The 20,696-nt window shown below is 37.4% G+C and overlaps 1 protein-coding gene across 2 annotated transcripts; it reads right to left on the reverse strand.

The window, feature by feature from the left end:
* Positions 1–1,889: 1,889 nt before the first annotated feature.
* LOC116288790 (coiled-coil and C2 domain-containing protein 1-like) lies at positions 1,890–20,682 on the reverse strand. Of its 2 annotated transcripts, XM_089032404.1 has the most exons (29): positions 20,544–20,682; positions 19,513–19,651; positions 19,272–19,330; positions 18,826–18,918; positions 18,233–18,361; positions 17,936–18,083; positions 17,506–17,573; positions 16,438–16,572; positions 16,265–16,352; positions 15,692–15,933; positions 15,038–15,163; positions 14,315–14,545; positions 13,816–13,872; positions 13,436–13,594; positions 12,929–12,987; positions 11,826–11,942; positions 10,934–11,007; positions 10,577–10,632; positions 9,652–9,706; positions 9,209–9,308; positions 8,833–8,923; positions 8,127–8,270; positions 7,749–7,766; positions 7,214–7,269; positions 4,371–4,431; positions 3,907–4,033; positions 3,622–3,698; positions 3,492–3,539; positions 1,890–2,925 (listed from the first exon to the last, which is right to left on the reverse strand). In XM_089032404.1, exons 1-29 carry the CDS (start codon positions 20,607–20,609, stop codon positions 2,890–2,892), a joined length of 2,859 nt encoding a protein of 952 aa, XP_088888530.1. In that variant the 5' UTR covers positions 20,610–20,682; the 3' UTR covers positions 1,890–2,889. The 2 variants fall into 2 exon arrangements, with proteins under 2 accessions (XP_088888530.1, XP_088888531.1); XM_089032405.1 differs by lacking the exons at positions 1,890–2,925; positions 3,492–3,539; positions 3,622–3,698; positions 3,907–4,033; positions 4,371–4,431 and adding an exon at positions 4,964–5,809.
* Between the last annotated feature and the right edge of the window lie 14 nt (positions 20,683–20,696).

Genomic DNA, 20,696 nt, shown 5'->3' on the forward strand with positions numbered 1-20,696 from the left:
AAGGTTGGGTTCCCTGTGGCACTCGGCCGTTGACAAGTTCGAGTCGGTAATGAAAGAAACCAGATCGATGTTGTGTCTAAAAACATTCATAAAAATCCAGGTTTCAGAGTTTGCCAGGTAAGAATTCTTAAACAGCTACATTATCTAAGGCTATAAAAGTGTTTTAGGCTTGTTTTTGAGTTTATATTTTACTTATAAACACTAGTATCTTGTCTGTTATAGAAAGCGGCCAAAGGTCAGAAATGAGTAATTTGACCAAAGTTTGAAGACATACTGCGTGACACACAATCATTTGCCCAAAGATTTCTTTACATCACTAGAAAGACCAACATCTGAATAATCAACCAGCGAAGTTTCACGCGACTGAGAGGTTAAGCACATTCAGAATGAATATTTTTGTAAGACCTATTTTTTGATACTCTAAACACACGTCTAGCGAATAAAATTATTTTGTTATCTTAAAATTGTACAATTGATCCCAAAGTCACGCATATCGTACTCAATAGATTGTTCTTCAAGAATATGGGTTGTTTTAATTCCCAGTATTGCTTATTTTTTGTCCAGCAGCCGCGAAAGTTGAGTCAAAATTTACTGTCGCGAACGGCGTTTTCGGGAGTGTTTGAAAAATTCCATTTTTCTCCATAATAAAGCGTTATTTGATCAAACCAACTATACAGCGATTCTTAGGATACATTACCCTAACTAACTTGAAAGTATGAGCGAAATCGATTTTTCGAAGTTTGCCACGTTTTGCTCGATGGTTACAGACAGTCAATCTTAAAGGATCGGAAAAGGAAAAAGCCTTACAATGAATAGATCCGGTTGTACGAAGAGTGGATAGCGCTATTCAATGGATCAGTAAGTCCTTAACCGGGCCAGCCGGAGCCAATACAAGAGCTGGCTTAGCAACTCCGAAAACTGAACCGGATTACATTGGGCAATTTGTAATGTATATAGTCGATACAATATGACTGTGCTACAGCCTTGTTAAACTGAATATACGAGATGAATAAAACTTATTCAAAAAAACAAAAAAACATTATATCTATAACTTTGAATAGTTTATGAAGAAACTTCCAGACTTGATAAACATTGCCAGCAGAGGAAAACTAAAATATATTCTCTAATAAAGTGTAAGATAATCATAATAAATTGCTATAAATTAAATTTTATCAAGTGTCTTGTTGTCGCTGTAGTCATCTTTTAGTTGAAGAGATTTACGAGTTTCAGTTTCAGTTTTAAGTTCAGTAAACGATATGAAAATTGTAAAAAATAAAAAATAAAAAAAATAAAAAAAATCGTGAAAAAGGAAGGAAAAAAAGAAAAAAAAAATCACCTAACAACTTACGAGCTGACAGTCCCTTCCGACCTCGAACTACAAACATTTCTAAGCACTTGAATATCAAGCAAACTGTTCTTGGAAATTATCTATACTGGTTTCCCTGTAGTATGGGAAGTCGCTCCCGTCCCGCACTATGCCGGATAAATTTGAATCCGCAACTTCATTTATCCGGTTAGGCCTTCCGTCCACACTAGAGAACACTTCGTATCCGGAACTTTTCGAATACGATGACATCATGATTGTCATGGGAACATGGCGGGAAGGCTAACAATTCACCGCAGGCTCAATTTCAGCTTCGATGCACATGCTCAGATGTGCAATGAAGCGTTTTTGCCACCTCTGATCGGACTAGTGTGGACGCGAAACATTTTATCCGTTTTCATGTGTGGACGGAAAACTTTTTTTTTCGGTTTCAGTGTGAAAGTTGCGGATTCAAATTTATCTGGCATAGTGTGGACGGGTATAAACGCGCCAGTTAAATTTGGAGGGATAATGCACCAAAACATTTTGCCTAACTTATAAGTTTAAGAAAAGGTCTCAATCAAAGAAAGGTTGGAAATTTTCGATTTTAATTTTTAAAAGTCTTCTTTGTAAGAGTACCAGTCAAAACAAAGAAGACTTATGTGTAAGGACAGAGATTTTTATTCTATTGTGTCGAAGTCCAAACGTATTTATCAAAATAGCGGATGTGTTGAGAGTTCCCTTATTCCTAAAGAATATCAATCTTAGCGAGATTTCCTATATACGTGTCGTAATGGAAAACAATCAGAGATCATGAAAAAGCTTGTGGGCATTGCCAATAAAAGGAAAGCTTACTCGGTCGCAAGAGAAAAACCCCGTTAAGTCGGGTGAACATCCGTCTCTCACTTATGGTCTTGGCACGTCTCTCTCAAATCAAGCCGGGAAAACATGGCTTGTAAAGGAAAAAAAAAAAGAGGAAATCTTAGAAAGCAGAAATAATTATAAAGCACGAGGCACTACACCACCTGAAGAAACAGGAAAAAACATCCTACATAACGAGGGTCCAGGAAAAACTAAGAAAGTTTTTGGCAGGTATTCAATTTAATTTTCGCAATATTTACCCCCAGAATTTTTCAGACGGGTAATTTAAAGGTGTGTGCTTTTGTGGGAAGGTGTTTTTTTTCTGGAAATTTTTCAGGAATTCCGATTATTTCATCACAAGATTCTCAACTATAATGGACTTATTTTTTTTCGTATTTTTCATTAAAGAACCTAGAAAATATTTTGAATTTTTTTTAAAGCGATCTATATTGCACTGTAGTTTTGGAATAAATGTCAAATTCAACTTTGTTTGAATTTTCTCCTGAGATTGAGATATTTGTGTATATATGGTGAACAAAGTGCAAACCTCGCTGAAATACTTCGTTTAAAAATATCTTCAGGTTAAATATATTTGTCTGTGGTAGATTCAAGACGTGATTTACTACGGTTAGCCAGTGTTAGGCATGTGATACCAGTCAACATGGTGCAGATACTGCGTCCTCTTGGGCGCCATATTATCATTGTTATTCCAGAATTGTTATTTTTTACTTTAATCCCAGCTTGGGCTTGAAGGAAATGATCTAAAAATGTTAAAAAATGGAATTGATTTAAAAGATGGTTTTGTTTGCTCTGAGGGACTGATAAATATACAATCCTCAGCGAAATGCATGTACGCTGACCATAAACGAACGCGGCTCTCTCCATACATTGAGTCACTGAGCACCTGTCACACAAAGCGATCAATCGTGCATCCTGATGCTTCAATTGTCTCTCTGCGTTTGGCCAGCAAATCCATGAATGGAATGTGGTCAGTCAAGATCTCGTTTCCAATGCAAAGCTGCTTTTGGGACAAAAACTCAGACCCATTCTTTCTCGGATATTCTTGGGATTTGTGACATCATAGCCGCCATGTTGGTTGAGCTTAAACTTGTTATGTCAACCAACATGGCGCCCATGTCTTCTGTCTATGTTAAATAGACGTCATAGCCGCCATCTTGGTCGAGTTTTTTTTGAGACAAACAAGATGGCGGTCATTTATTTTCTCTTTTACATTCATCAACTACGAGTTGCTGAGAATTTTTTTTTTTTTAAAGTAAGTAGTGGCGAAAAATTTAAGATTCAAGTACGATAATACGATATCTATTACCTCATTTTGCATTAATTTCTTTCGGGTGTTGCAAAGGTGAGCTTCAGTCTGAAAAAAAAAGAAATTGAAAGCGACATGAGCTTTGGGCTACCTGTGGCGCTTTCTGATTGATGGATGAAATTCCTCATACCTTATTGCCTGCTTGCAATGCACGCTGGGCGTTAGATTGTTCCACTTTTATTTGACTGACTAACTGATGTACATAATCTACAGTGATCGTAATAAAAAATCATATTAGTAAGACACTCAATCCAGGAGAACATTGTCAATGTAAAGTGCATAGGAAGCCCAAAGAATGTGATGTCACCTCTGGACCGAAACCCTGCGGGGGCAATAATATATCATTTTCAGCACCCAAGCCTCCCTCAAAGTCCACTAACACAGGAAACCTAGAACTGTGACTTGGTCAACTTACTTTCAAGAATCTTTTTATCAGCTTTGCTAAGCATGGTTTGTAGCTGTTCCATCTTCTGACTACACTGTTTGTACCGTTGAAGTAACGCTGGTGAAGGCGTTTGTCCCTTCGCCTTTTGTGCCGACGCCTTTGAAAGAAGAATAAGGTACTCAGGGAGTCTGGTTGTGAATGTGACGTCATAGCGGCCATGTTGGCTGATGAATTTTTTTGTAAGATACTTCAACATGGCCGCCACTCGAAGAATCGTTGCTTTAATGTGACGTGATGATCGCCGGCCATGTTGACTCCATTGTACTGTATGGTACTCCAACATGGTCGCCATGCCGCCATTCAGGAAATCTTGGAATTTACTGTGACCTCATGGCGGCCTTGTTGGCTAAATTAGCATTTATGGTACTGTACTCCAACATGGCTGCTATGTCTTTGGGATTAAATTTTTAAGAAGAATCTTAACATCAGCTCACCTGTCTCTCTGCCAACTGCTTTTCCATTTTAAGAACTTCTACGCTCACTAGATCATTGATGCTGTATTGATAAACAAAATAAGATGAATAAATCATCCTCGTTTCCTCACGAGAATACTACATAGTAACCAGTGGCTAACAAACCTCGCCCTCATTACATGAGAATATAAAAGTCGGAATGACCAATTTTAAGGTTCTGAGGTGGACAATGTATGCTGGCATAGACGAAGGGAAAATCGTACCACGCGTACCATGTATGAATAAACTAATATGAGGTTCTCAGGTACGAGGATAGTGAGCGATGTCGAATTATCACGTGATTTTATTGCGCAAGCCTCAGGCTAAGGAAACATCGATTCGAGGTAGGGGCCTGTAGGGTTGTGATCACGTGATATACCAATAACCAGGTACACACGTCCGTATATTACCAAAAAAAGGAGAGGGCCGCCGGGAAGATGAGAGTAAGTATAGAATAAGGCTTTTATATCAATAATCTTATCTTTCATATTGCTTTTTCATCATCATCATCATCATCATCATCATCTGTATTTGTTTGTCATACTTGTTTGCGTAAATGATTAAAAAGTCAAATCCACATAAAATATTTTCTATTTTATTGAATCTATTTACATAATTAAACTTTCACAACCCGATATCATACACAATTTTAATTTAAAACTTTAACTACATATATACAGGTTTTTAACAAACAGTTCGTCGATTTAAATAATTCATACCAGAAGTTTCTAAATAAACAGTTAACCGCTTTTACAAAGAACAGGATCAGAGAGATAGGACCGTGACACGTCATGTCCAGCATGGCGTGAAATGATCACGTGACATGCTACAGATCGTTGCTCAATTTGTACTAGTAACTCAATAGCGCAGCGCACTGATTCTAAAGACAGCTTAAAGATTCGGACAAAAATTGCATTCGGTTTGACCGCTACGAGGATTATACGAACCGATTTTATTATTTTTACTTAAAGTTACAATAATAACCCATGTAAACTAAGATCAACTGCGATCGGCTGTGAAAATTATCTGCTGAAAGCAAACTTGTAAGTTTGTTTGTTCGCCTTTGTCTTCGTATTTATGACGTCACGGCTGCGCTGCGCTATTATCCTCCTAAAGGGTTTTTTCGTCAGAAAAGTAGATTGACATACAAATAATTTACTATAAATACATTTCACTGTGGTCCTAAATCAATCAATGTACATGTATTTTTGTATATTTGGTTGGAGAGACCGCTGACCAAAAGTGGCGTCTGATCAACGTTGATTTGACGATTCAATTTTGTTCGATAAGAGAACTGAAGAGACGTTGATCTTAGTTGTTGGGTTGATGGGGTAACGGCGTTTAACTCTGATAAACCATCCACGCACTATTTGTTGAACGTGATCACGTGTTATGAGAGAGAACAAACTTTGGAGCTGGCACTAAGATGCAAGAAGAAGAGAAGGCCAGAATGAATAAAAAGGCAACTGGTACAGAGTTGATAGCTATGTGAGTGTAGGACATGATCATGTGATACAGATAACCAATCAAAGCCTCAAGAATACTGACAGTCAGACATTTTTGCTAAGTCTAGTTCCACTCGGTAAAAAAAACCGACAAAGGAAACCCAAGCAATAAAAATTACACACTCATCAAATGATGAAATGCTCTAGAACTTTTTACAATACTTGCCAAGAACGTTTAACAAATTAGTCATTTGTTAGATGAAACGTTTAGTGACCACTTTTCATTTGTATCTTTTACTCGAATGATGATTTACAAAGCGAATAATAAAGGAACCCCGACGGCTAATGAACGGAAGGGCTGTAAATCGTGATGAAAAAATATCTTCATTTAAACATAATGACCATCAAAGAGGCGATTACGAAAAGACACGATGCATGGCTTGGACGGTACGCAGATTTTAGTTTCCTTATTACTGGATAATTTGCTACAAAGGTTGAAATAAAAACTTTATTGGAGCTAAATTGACCGTTTTGTATAGTTTTATTGATTTACAGGTTATGACCTCGGGGGATCCAGGGATAGGAAGGGTCCACGCGTGGATTGAAAAGGTCAAATAGAGGTTTTGCACCATCACGTGTTCATCCCATAATACTGCTTGGGCTTCCTGTGGTTAGATGGCAGAACAATAAAATCCCTTCGCTCTAGGGAATTACATTATTTCTCATGTAAAACGACTGTATTGGTGGTGCAAAACCTCTATAATAGGGTGTATGGTAAAGAGGCAGGGAGTATTGGGTTCAGGTAGAAGGTAACTATTAGTCTTAGCTGATATATAAAAATTGTGTATTGAAAACACGGAAATCCTTTGGTTCCTTTCAACAATAACTAATGTCCCATGGCTAACTCACAGATTGAACCCTGAAACACCCTCTGGACTGATCTAAGTCAGGGCATGCCCAACATACAGATAGAACCCAGAAACAACCTCTGGGCTGATATAAGTCAGGGCATGCCCAACTCACAGATAGAACCCTGAAACAACCTCTGGGCTGATATAAGTCAGAGCATGCCCAACTCACAAATAGAACCCAGAAACAACCCCTGGGCTGATATAAGTCAGGGCATGCCCGACTCACAGATTGAACCCTGAAACAACCTCTGGGCTGATCAAAGTCAGGGCACGGCTAACTCACAGATTGAATTTTAGCGTCTAGACCTTACGAGTTTTAATCATGGACAAGAGCAAAAACTACGACTACATGTAAGTTTTCAGCTCAATATTTTCTCATTTTACACCACGTTTATTTTTCTTTTGAACGAGGAAAACATTACGCAACTACGCTATGCCAACAATAAGTCAAAAGAAGACGACAGCTTACCTTCCTTGAGTGACTGCTCGTCCAGGAGTTGGCGACGTCTTGGCCATGATAGATCCCTAATTTGTACAAGAGTATAACAAATAATGAGGCAATTTGAAGAAACCTAGCAACAGCGAGGCCCATTTTGCGCGTTTTAGTTTCCATTCTTGCTGTGCGTCCCACAGTTTGTCAGACAAATTGTGTTCGGTTTCCGTTAATTAGAATCTTGATTAGAGCTTTCGATTAATGAGTCGTGAAAGCCATAAATTAGACAGGCGTCAAGCGGAGTTATATAGGATGCACATGAAATTTGATTGATATCAAAACCATATCAACAGGAACAGGTACAATAGAATAACGAGTTGTGTAAGCCATAAATGAGACAGGCGTCAAGCAGACTCACATAGGATGTGCATAAAAATGGATTGATATCAAAATCATATCAACAGGAACAGGTAAATTGGAATGACAATACAGAAAATTTTGAAAATAATACCATAGAGAACAAATTACTCCAAAATGTCAAGGTGAAACTTGAAGAACAAGGAGAACTTACCACGTCTAAGTCTGGAGTCTGAATAAAAAGATACAAAGAAAGAAAAGATTGAGAAAAATATCAAAACATCAGTTTTGTTTTACTTTTTCTGGCGGAGTAAGTCTGATAAAAAATCATGACCAGTAAAGACTGAGCCAATCAAAGACTGCGAACATGGCGACCTCGCCCATTTCCTTTACGCCCATTTCCTTCACGCCCATTTCCTTCTCGCCCATTCCATTCACGCCCATTTCATTCACTCCCATTTCATTCACGCCCATTTCATTCACGCCCATTTCATTCACGCCCATTTCATTCACGCTCATTTCATTCACGCCCATTTCATTCCCTAAATAAAGAATAATCATGAACCACAACAAAGGTACATCATTAACTTACTTTCTTCCCGCCCAGGTGCATATCGATGACCAGCCATTTCCACTTCTCCATCTGTACGTCCTGACCAGTCAACGGTTCTCTTATTCTTACTCGTACTTCTAATTTTCCTCCGACACCTTTGCGACCTCGGTCTGTGTCCATCAGCTAATAAAAATAAAAACAGAATGTAGGTAAATAAAGCCGTATGGAAACCAAGCAATAAGTAGGTCTACTTTAGGAGGAAGAGTAATACGAGAATCCGTCAGGATGTCGGAAAATCTTGCAAGGTGGGTGGAGGAAGTTTATCATTACCGAAATGGGACACGACACAATACGGTCACGGAACGGAAATTGACGCCATACTTTGATCTTCGCGTCACGTCATAGAACTATTACGTCACGACAATGTCACGTCACGGCAATGTCACGTCACGGCAATGTCACGTCACGGCAATGTCACGTCACGGCAATGTCAGATAGATGTATGATAGATAGGTAGATAGATATATAGACAGATAGCTTTATTTCAAAAACATCGCAGTCGTACCCAGTCGTCATTTTTTACACGCTTTTTTGCGCGCGGTGGCTTTTGGTCCTTCCCCTGATGCACCGGGAACTCACTAAATCTTTCCCATCAACCACAGCGTGAGATCAATAAAACAAGAGAAGCGACTGGGTACGAGTCAGCAAACCAGCCGTTACTAGTCTGGGAAGTTCTAATACTTACATCTATGCATTCATGAATTTCGCATTTGGAATCGAAAGGAGCGAGCTTAATTTGTGCTTGACCAATTGCCTTGTCTCCTTTTAGAAAACCTCTGAAAAACGACAAAAATAAATGGTAAAATCATAATAATTATAATTATAATAATAATATTATTATTATGATAATGATAATAATGATGATGATGATGTTGGTTCATGATGATGAATGAGATGATGATAATGTTGATGTGATAATGAAGATGATGATGATGATGATGATGAGATGATGATAGTGATGATCATGATGATAATGATGGTAGGATGCAATCAATGTAGAGTCACAATGTATTGTAAAAAAGGTAATTAAGACTACCATTACTTAAATACTTCAGGCATACCTCTCGTACTTGACTTCAAATTTCAGGTTTTGTCGTTTGAATATTCTCGCTAGAGTTCTGTTCTTTCGATCAATATTTACTTTGAAAGATTCGTTATATTCTAAAACGAAATAAATGTGTGTTTGTGAACTTAGCAACTTTTATCGTTAATTATAATAATAACAATAATAATAATAATAACAATAATATTATTATTATTTATTCATTTAATTAATTAATAATAATAATAACAACAATAATAATAATAATAATAGTTCCTGTATAGGTCACGCTCTTCACCCTATATAACCCTTTTGTAGAATTCAGGCGTTTTATACTTCATATACTGTAATAATAATACTGCTATAATAATAGTTCACTAATGATATAATGATAACAAAAATAGCAAAAATGGTAATAATAAAAGAACTGAAGATAAATGATAATATCTAATAGTTTCTTACCAGGATTAATAGAATGCTTGACTGTTTTCGTTCTTCCAGACTGTGGTTCATCTGGCTAAAAGTAAGAATATAAAACAAAATTTGTACTTATTATTTTGACTTCAGAAAAGAAAAAGGTGTTGTTATGGCAGTTGTGACCATGGTTTTGACTCCCTTCTTAGTTACCGTTGTCCTACATGGTTTCAAATATTTGGCGTATTGTAGCCGTGAAATAACTGTGATGGTACGTTTTCTCGGTATTCTGATTGGGTGTAAGCTAATCTAGTGTGCTGATTGATTGGTGGATGAGTAATGGGAAATACTTTCTTATGTAGCAAATACTTACGTTAGGATAAGGGAACTCGAAGGCTGATTGGTGGATGAGTAATGGGAAATACTTTCTTATGTAGCAAATACTTACGTTAGGATAAGGGAACTCGAAGGCTGATTGATGGATGAGTAATGGGAAATACTTACTTATGTAGCAAATACTTACGTTAGGATAAGGGAACTCGAAGGCTGATTGGTGGATGAGTAATGGGAAATACTTTCTTATGTAGCAAATACTTACGTTAGGATAAGGGAACTCGAAGGCTGATTGATGGATGAGTAATGGGAAATACTTACTTATGTAGCAAATACTTACGTTAGGATAAGGGAACTCGAAGGCTGATTGGTGGATGAGTAATGGGAAATACTTTCTTATGTAGCAAATACTTACGTTAGGATAAGGGAACTCGAAGGCTGATTGATGGATGAGTAATGGGAAATACTTTCTTATGTAGCAAATACTTACGTTAGGATAAGGGAACTCGAAGGCTGATTGATGGATGAGTAATGGGAAATACTTTCTTATGTAGCAAATACTTGCGTTAGGATAAGGGAACTCGAAGGCTGATTGATGGATGAGTAATGGGAAATACTTTCTTATGTAGCAAATACTTACGTTAGGATAAGGGAACTCGAAGGCAACGTAAGTGTACATATCTTTAGCAGAATAACCTGTAAAGAGATGGGTAACTAGCTGAGTATGTTGGATTACATGACCCTGGACGTGAGGTGAGGTGAGGAGAAGTGAGACAAGACAAGGATAGAAAAAGGAAAGGAAAGATTGAGAAAAAAGTAAAAGAATGGAAAGACAAGAAAAAGAAAGATTATGGAGAAGCAAAAGAAAGGAAAGACAAGGGAATGAAATGAAAATGAAGAAAGGAAAGGAAAAACATTTCCTAGCACTTTCCTTCCTGACCAAACAATTCAAGTGAAGATGTAAAAGAACTTAAATTCGTAGCAATATGTTACGTACCTGATGGAAGTGGCACATTAAGACATCTAACAACCTCTATTTCAACTTCTGAATTACTAAGTTCTGAAAAGGAGCTGAAATACGCATAAGATAATCAATAAAGAATCAAAAATCATATACCTTATACATTAATACTGATTTCATAATCAAATGACTTAGGAAATATTGAGGGGCAAACGAAATTTCTGCTGATAAGACTGATTGGAGTAATTTGAAAGCTAGAGAGTTAAAGATTGACTTTTTCCTTCCTGCAAACGGCAAACGTCACCACGTTTTCATCATTTTCCAGTATTTCACTTTACCTCTTGCAAACTTTCTCACCAAAGACAAATACTCTTTTGTTTTTCTACTACTTGGATTTTTTGCATTTTTTCCCCCAGTAATTTAAAATATTTTTTTCTGGTCAACTGACGTTTGATGTTTGCCATTAACGTAAATCTAAAACTCTAAAACTAAAAGTTTTTCGTTTACTAATGTGTGGAGAAAGTTAATTTGGGTCACCACGGTAGCATGGGTCACACTGTAACAGGTATAAGAGGTCAAATCACCCCTCCCCTCTCACCCCACTCACCCTAATCCCGGGGGGTACTCCCATATATGGACTATACGGGGATGATCCGCTGAACAGGGTATGGTTTTTCGAGCTTCTTGTCATAAACAGGGTATGCAATTTCACTCAAGTTCCAAGTTCTTCCGGAGTTTCTTGTCATATTCAGGGATTCTACTTTCCTATTGACCGAAACTGGTTATTATGGTCTTAAAAAAACGATACGTGAGATGACATGAAACAGGAACTCAGTGCAATAAACTTTATCTTTTGTCATAAACAGGGTACACCTTTCCCCCGGGACCCCACCCCACCCCTCCCTCCTCATCAATGTTATGTACTTACTTAACAACAGTAAATGTCTTGTCCTCATAGTGGAATTTCGGGGGTGGGTCTTTATGCTTCTTTGCACTTTTAACGGCATCTAGATCTTGATGAAGGCTTTTGGCCATCTTGTCATACCTAGTAAAATTACATTTCATTTTAACATTAGAATAGGACTCAAAGTAGACACACTTGTCTCTGGGGCCTCAGGTTCATTTCCTGACTTTAATCAGCCCAAAGGTTGTTTTAAGGGTTTTGATCTGGGAGTTAGCTGTGCCCTGATTGTAATTGTAAAAAGTTGGAAGTTTTTAAAATTAGGACACTACAAAGTTACCGCCATTCGCTTTGCTATGCGGCCAACCCAGACAAAAATTGCGACGTGCACTTTGCAATAGACTGCCGTCAATCAAACACGTTGACGCCATTTACACGCGAGTTTGATTCAAAAGGCACCAAAACTTGTCGATTGTTTACAAGTATTATCAGCCACGCTCTCCGGGCCGATCCAAACGCGTTTAAATGACGTCAACGTGTTTGATTGACAGCAGTCTATTGCAAAGTGCACGTTGCGATTTTTGTCTGCGGTGGCCGCGTAGCAATGCAAATGGCGGTAAATCACTTCCATGGTGGTATTGCACCAACTTTTGCTTTGATTCTTTTTTTTGACAACTTTTACTTTGATTTCTCAAAAAAATATTTATGGTATGAGAAGCCATATCAAATACATGGAAGTGCTTCAATGACTACAAAAATACCTCAAAGGTGGTTAAAAAACAACTGCCTTTTTTAACACACTTCTTCAATGATGTTTCGATATGACTTTGCATACAGCTATTTCAAAAAAGGTTGAATACTGAATGCTGCATACTAAATAGTGCATTCCAAGACCGAAGTGCATTGTGGGTCATAGTGACATTGTCTAAAGTAGGATTAATAATAATTATTTACTCTATTTTAAGTGTATTCCATCTGAAACAATATACTAACTACATGTAGAGAGTTAATTGCTGTATATTTACTTTTAATTTCAAATTAACGAAACCCACAATGCACTTCGGTCTTGGAATGCACTATTCAGTATGCAATATTCAGTATTCAACCTTTTTTGAAATAGCTGAACTCACATTTTAGCACTACTTAAATCTCCTAGTTGCTGGTAATGTTTGCCATTCTTTATACACATCTGTAAAATAAAAATAAAAGGATTCATACTAACTAGGAATACAGCCCAAAAATTGACTGCAGACAGAGATGCTAATGAGAAGGGGCTTCAAGAAGTGTCTCAACTCTTTTGTAGCAGCAATGTTGGCTTGAAAATATATTGGGAGGGGGGAGGGTGAGGAGGTAGAGAAGTCATTTAGTTAACACTGTTGCATAAATGATCCAAGACTAATCTCTTTTCTGGAAGGAATCGTAGCATACAATTGTATCTTTGCACAGTCAACAGCTTCGATAGAGGATAGTTTTCACTAAGGAGCGAAGAAGTTGTAATCAAAGTTGGAAGTGCATCAGAACTGGAATGGGGAGGGTTTTTTCCCTTGGCTTGTGCGTATTACAAGCCATTTCATCCTTGGACTGCTTCCAAGTCTGATTCTGATGCAAGTTAAAACCAGAATTGAGATAGCACACACCTCGGTCTGTTTGATAAGACAATCTTCCAGTCTTGCATACAGTTCTGTTATTTCTTCAGGTGTTCTTGGGTTCGGCATACAGTCCTTTGTCTCTATCATGACAAAGTTAGCAGACGCAGTGGGTGCTGGTCCTTGGGATGTTAGTGGTGACAGAGGAACCTGTAACAGACACAAAACAAAACTAGAGTTACTTTTTTGGCAACATTTTCACACAAAAACACATAACAAAAACACATAAAAACAGTGGATGATGCCACAGGTCGCCGGTCACAGCATGCATCTAATTAACGTACTTCCCATGTGCCATTTCGGTCTCAGCTTCTATGTTCTATGTTTCTAAACCCGACAACAATAAATTCTTCAATTGAGTGTATACTTACAGATAAAAGATCAACTCTCATTCCATTGCTGGCATTCTCAATCATTGGATCAAGCCCCTGCCAAAATACAAATCAAAATACAGTAAACCTTATATCTATCAAGGATGACGCAGTGGTGGTGCACTTGCCCACAATGTATCACCTCTGAAGTCTCAGGTTTGATTCCTGGACTCATCACCACATGAGCATATTAGAGTTTATTAGTCTCCAGTTTTACAGTTTTTCCCACAGGCTCTGAAAAACCTACAACACCAAATTTTTATTCAACGTGTGAGTTAGCCAAGCCTAGACTTTGATGAACCCTGAGGTCATCATTCTTAAGGTTTGAAGGCTAAAACATCCACTGACTTGGTTTGCAAACTTGCCACGTCTACTGTATCAAGGACTGTGGATCACTAGAAGCGGGTGGTGTAGTGGGGACTAAGATTTCAAAATTTAATACTCAAATATAGGAGCTGATGCATGCTAAATTGGAATATCACCATAAACCTAACCATACCTTTGACATTCTCAACCACTTCTTTGCCTCCTCAATGTCTCCTTGCTTCTTAGCCTTCAGTGCAGCTGTCTTAAATTCCTTTTGCCTTTCTAACAGAAAATTCAACTGCTGCTCATTGCGTCCTTGCCTGTTAAGTGAGCCATGCTGTTGCTGTGGTGGCATCTGTGCTGCTGGTTGTGGTATTCGTACTTTGAGTGCCTGTGGCTCAGAGGTAGTGGCTGGTCCCTCTGCCTGTTCACATCAAAGGAAAGAAAAATGAAAAAGACCTGCCAATTCGATTGCATTTTAGATGTGCTTCTCATAGAAAAGCGTAAAGTTATGTAAAATGACATCCTGACAGCTGTGTAGTCTATAAATTTTCCAATAGTTGCCTCCTCAAGCATCCCATAATGTGTTAATTAAAACAATAGAATTCGAGATGGCTGCTGTATCGGTGAAAAGGTCTGTTAGTAAGCATTAGCCTCTTTAGAGTTGCAGAACACATTGCATCATGGAGCCATTTAGGAGATGCTTTTAATACTCATATGCCATCTTTTTTGATTCCTGATAGTGATAAGTAAAAGGAAACCTTAATTGCCATGTTAATTTTGTCAAAATTCTTTTGTTCCTTGATGCATAAAATGTCAACTGACTGATGAAGCCTCCCTCAAACAGCCACATTTAAGCAACACATCTCTATATCTCCAGAAAAGCTTGTACTGCAAGTGAAGTACCAGTAATTACCTGGGCACTTGGTTTGGGTGCTGCATTTCCAGGAAGTGGTATATCTTCAAATCCAGGTGGAGTTGGCAGTTCTTCAAAATCAACATGCCGTCCTGCTTTGTAAGCCTTTATTGCATCTTCATATTGCTGCAAATGCATATGATAACTAATTACTAATTAATAACAAATAATAATTATCTATTATTTATTGATGAAAGTGGGCTTTCACATATGAAGGCATTTGGGTGAATATCAAATTCTTTGGGGGGGTGGGGGTGTGAGAGTTTGAGTATTGCAAAACAACTGTGAGGAAACTATAAATGTAGTTTGAGTTAGGTTGGGTTTAGTCTCCTACGCAGCCGCTATTAGTGTCGTCACGCAACGCTCATTCCCCTAAGTAGCGGGAGTGAGCATTGCGTGACGACACTAATAGCGGCTGCATAGGAGATTAGGTTGGGTTAGGAAGTGAGCAAAAATGACTGGGATAATATAAGTAACTTGAAAAGCATGTAATATAAAAAGGCATACTGATGTGATGACTTGTATAAGCCATTGCGAGGTTGTTTCCAAGATAGCCCCTATTTTGTCCCCTAAAAGAGACCATGATGCACTGCAAAGCCAACTTGACCCAGTTTTTCCCTCAACCTCAAAATGGTTAATATCAGAGTGACCTACCTTCACGATTCTTCCCATTCTTCTAGCCTTACTGCTATTTCCTTCCTCCTTGGCTTTGTTTGCTGCCTGCTGGTACTTTTCCAGTCTCTGCTGAAGAGCTTCATTGACATCCTTTGGTGGTGGTGGGATCCCCATGTTATTGGACTGGCTTGGCTGGTCAGGCTGTGTACTTGGTCCTGGTTGGGGTTCTGATGTAGGGCTACCTGACTGTTGTCTGGACTCTGTTTCTGGTTTAGGTTTAGCTAGAAGATTAATAGGTGCAATAATCAGCGTACAGTATGTTACAAATAACTTAGATCAATCACAAATAAAATGTGGAGCTCTGGATATGATTTACAAATACAGTAAAGTCCTGTTATCTTAAACCTCCAGGAGACTAGAAAAAAGGTTTAAAATAGCAGGGGTCAAGATATCCTGAGTAAAATAGTAGATTCCCTTGCTTTGGAGGATATTTTTAATGATAATTATGTGGCAATCATGATGATGTGCATCATGAATATCTATAATTTACTGCTACAGATACAAGTAAGCATTATTACAGATAATTATTAGGATATTATTTACAGTTAATACCTGGAGAAGCAAGAGTAGGTTCAGGTGGCAAGGTTGATATGTCAACATCCTGATCATTGGAGACACTTTCCATCATGGCACCAATTTGCTACAGCAAAAATGAACACAACAAGTGAGAAAGCACAAGTGAGAAAGTAATATGATACATGTCAAGTAAACATCATTATCCACACCTTTGAAACCACAAGAAACTGCTTGGCTTGTGCGATATTGCCAGACCTTTTGCACGTCAGGGCAGCTACTTTATACTGGTTCTGTCTTGTTTTTAATATTGCAATAGTTTGTTCTTTTTCTGCACTTGAAGTATTCTAATGAAGAATATTCAAATTATAATTTTTTAACATATATTTTAAAATCATAATTAGTAAAGGGGAACATACCCCTCAAAACTATTTTCAAAGGAAAATGAAAAAATTATCATCAAAACATGTAGGAAAATTGGATGTGACTTGTTTAGTTATCATGGAAACATGTTTACTACCTTAACTTTTTCAACTATAGGCCTCTCGTTAATGACTCTAAAAGCCTGCTTCCCAAGCGTCATAATTGGAATCGTAAGCAACATACACAGACTCAGTAGTGTAATGTGCATTAAAGTGCTACTACGACGAAAATCGCTCAAACTTGGATTCAGCTGAAACTTCCTAAAAATACTCTTTAAAGGTCCAATAATCACTGTATGAAGTGTTTTCTCGATATTCAGTACGAAAGTATGATATTTTTACGATTATTTTTTGGAGTCTGTGACGTCATACACTCAACATCGAACATCGCTCCATACATTTCTCTGTAGTTTATGATCAAAATATCAGTAGTAAAGGGAGAAAGAAATACCCAAACACCCCAAAATATAAATTATAGTCACAAGTAATGTGAAATAAGCACATTAGCCACCCTTTGGGCTTCATAGGAATAAAATAAATTAAGGATTTATATACAAAGAAATGTATGGAGCGATGTTCGATGTTGAGTGTATGACGTCACAGACTCCAAAAAATAATCGTAAAAATATCATACTTTCGTACTGAATATCGAGAAAACACTTCATACAGTGATTATTGGACCTTTAAAGAGTATTTTTAGGAAGTTTCAGCTGAATCCAAGTTTGAGCGATTTTCGTCATAGTAGCACTTTAACATTGCTTGCCTTTTTTGATGAGAAATTTTTAGGTGAGAAATGCAATACTGAGTCTGGGTAATGTAGGTTACGATTCCAATTTTGAGTGACAAAACAGTCAGTACCTTTACTTCTTTGCTTTCATCTTTGGTAGCAGTGATGTTTTGGGGTATGCTGTCATTCCTTGGAGTCACTGTACCAAAGAAGTATATTAAATTTTATGCATATTTATTATATAGCTTAGATATTATGTGCACTTGGATTGGTTGAGAACTGTGCTTTATTAGTGAATGGAGCACGGTTGCTGAACCCAAACTTTGTGCAGCAAACTTTGCAAAGAACTGATTATTTTCTCTATATATAATAAAACAATTAAAATGCCTTTTTTTTTTTATTGCATTCATAATATCATTAATATGCAGCCTGTAAATTCCTCCACTGGTCATAAATGTAAAGCACATTGAGACAATATGAATGCGCTATTGTAAGAACCCCTCACTATTATTAATTATTTCATTACTGCTCCAAACGTAGACTGTCAGAAACCTATCATACCTTCTACTTTGGGTGTTTCTGTAGGTTGAGGAATGGAAGGAGCAGGAGGCTGAGATGACGCAGAAGATCCTGTAGCCACTTCAGGTGCTAGCTCATCCAGATTGACCGCTTTGCCTGCTTTGCACTGCTTAATCATCTGTTCTACTTGCTAAAAACATTAAAATAAATTCATGAAACAAAAAATCTTGACTTTTTGTACGCTCAAAAGAGGGACCACAGAGACAGGAGAGCTGAATGAAGAGTGCTAATAGCTTGCCCCCTTTTTTGCAAATATCTACTAAGTTTTAGTAAACAAACCTTTAATCCTCTGCCATATCTTTTTGCTTTGGAAGTTTCACCACATTTTTCTGCATTTGCTATTGCTGTCTGGTACATTTTTTCTCTAGCTTGCAGTTGGTCCAACACAGATGATGACAAGAATGATTCCTGGAACATAGATGCAAACAATGTTACTATGGTGACACAAAGCTAGAACGTTACTAGGGTAACACAATGGTTACTATGGTGACACAAAACCAGAAGATTACTATGGTAACACAATGGTTATTATGGTGACACAAAACCAGAACATTACTATGGTAACACAATGGTTACTATGATGATATAGAAATGGAATATTTCTACAGTAACACAAACCCAGAAGGTTGCTATGGTAATGATGAATCAGAATGTTACTATGGTAACACATAACAACTTCCTGAGGATTGAACTATGGACCCCTACACTAGCTCTGAAGGCTGTGCACTAACCAACTGAGCTATGCCTACTTCTAATCATAGGTGAGAACAACGCATATTGCAAACTCAGCTCATGTACTTAGCTCCACACATGGAGCTTGAACAACCAACACTTTAGAACACATTATTTAATGTACTATTGTTGGTAAGTACCTGGGGTGGTTGCACTTTACTAGGTTGCATAACTGGCGTAGGGTCATTCTTGGATAGTACATCTTCTCCTGGAGCTATACTTTGCAGTTCAGCCTATACAAATAAATATCAATATCATTAGTCTATACTATATGGCCCTTGAATACTTGAATACTGGGTCAAATGGTAGAACAGCGCCCAAAATTCCCTGTCACTGTCAGCAGTTTGTTGGTTGACACCCCACTGCTACTCCATTCACAGTCCACTGCCACCTAGCAACTGGGCATCCGACAGCTTCTAAAGAAAAATACTACCTAACAGCCAAAAAACGGCTGGCCATTTGTCCTAGAACACATTGCAGCTACTATTAAACAGATGGAGCTACTCACAAAACAATATTATGTTCTATATCCAAGAAGGACTATTATACTATACAATAAATCACATACATTGGAACTGAAACTTACTAGAAGTTCTGGATTGTCTAGATCATCATCATCATCATCATCATCATCACCCATTTGCTCTGATAACAGTATTGAATATATCGATTTAGTAACTTTTTATAGCAGTTTTCATTATTATATCAACTCAGCTTCAAGCTGCAGCACTCTGATAATTTTTGTTTTTTTTTTTTGGCTTCCATCAATCAAGAGGAAAACAGTCTGTACCTTTTACATTTCATATTTATTTTAGCATATAACTCACTTTTTTTACGTTTGTGTTGTACCTCTCCTTGGAGGGCAGCAAGCTCAGCCTCTAGACTTGCGTTGTCATCATCACTGTCATCACCATCAATATCCATCCCAAACGTCATATCTTCAGCGTCCATTCCCAGCCCACCAAGCTTGACAACACCAAATTATGAACATTAATATACTTAATAAGACTAAAATACATTAGTATTTTAAAATAAGTGAATATAATACACTGCAAATCTGGCACGCTCATTGGTCACAATTTATGTCTATGCTGGAATATTCATCTGCAAGTGGATATACAGTATAAGACTTAGATTGTGAATTTCATGTAGCATGCTTATTTTGTTGACGTGTGTCGATTGCAGAGATAAATAAAACTCTCTCTTTGTTATTTATTGATTCATTTGTATTAAAGATACTAAAACAATAATTATTCACCGAAAGTGAAATGAACATAGGGGAATATTTACCTTGCAGCTGGAAGACTCGCCTCTCGGTAAATATTTCCCCGTTATTCACTTCACTTTCGGCGAATAATTTTATTGTTGATTATTGTGCTTTCCAGCCATAAGAAAGAATTCACACAATTTGCTGTCGTAACAAAATACCTAGGGTTATAGTGGACATATAGTATTGTGATATTATGATATTGTTTTAAAATTCAATAATGAAATTAATAGATTGAAATTAATACACCATTAATATCATTAGATACTTGATAAAGTCAAATACAAAAAAATTATAACAGCTGAAAGCCTCTCGACTGTGACGTAATCTTTCTAAATTTAGCTTTTAGCAATTCTGAATGATATATTTGAACAAATGTGCAGCATTTAAACCTTGTATTATCAGAAATTATTCTCCTAAAACTATATATTTACTGTAGTTTGAAATTAAAATGTTCTGTACAGTTTGAAAGCTTTGTACAATGTTTGGTCTTAAAACTTCACATTTACTCTGAGAGATAGCGACTGAAATAATGGCTTTACTTTGCTCAAACAAGCTGTAAGTGATAAATGACCTGGAGGAAGGACTTACCATATTAGCCAGCTCCTTTTTGTGGTCGTCATTGGACTTATTTCCTTCTTTTTTCTTCTTAAACATTTCATAAAATTTACTAAACGACTGAAGGAAATTGCAAAACAACCAGCCTGGAAGCCGAGTCGACGAAGCGACCAGTACTGCCGTGTG

This window comes from Actinia tenebrosa, unplaced genomic scaffold, assembly GCF_029948245.1.
Source record: "Actinia tenebrosa isolate PJP-AT-01 unplaced genomic scaffold, QUT_ActTen_1.0 PGA_scaffold1__47_contigs__length_23844297, whole genome shotgun sequence".
Taxonomy (NCBI): Eukaryota; Metazoa; Cnidaria; class Anthozoa; order Actiniaria; family Actiniidae; genus Actinia; species Actinia tenebrosa.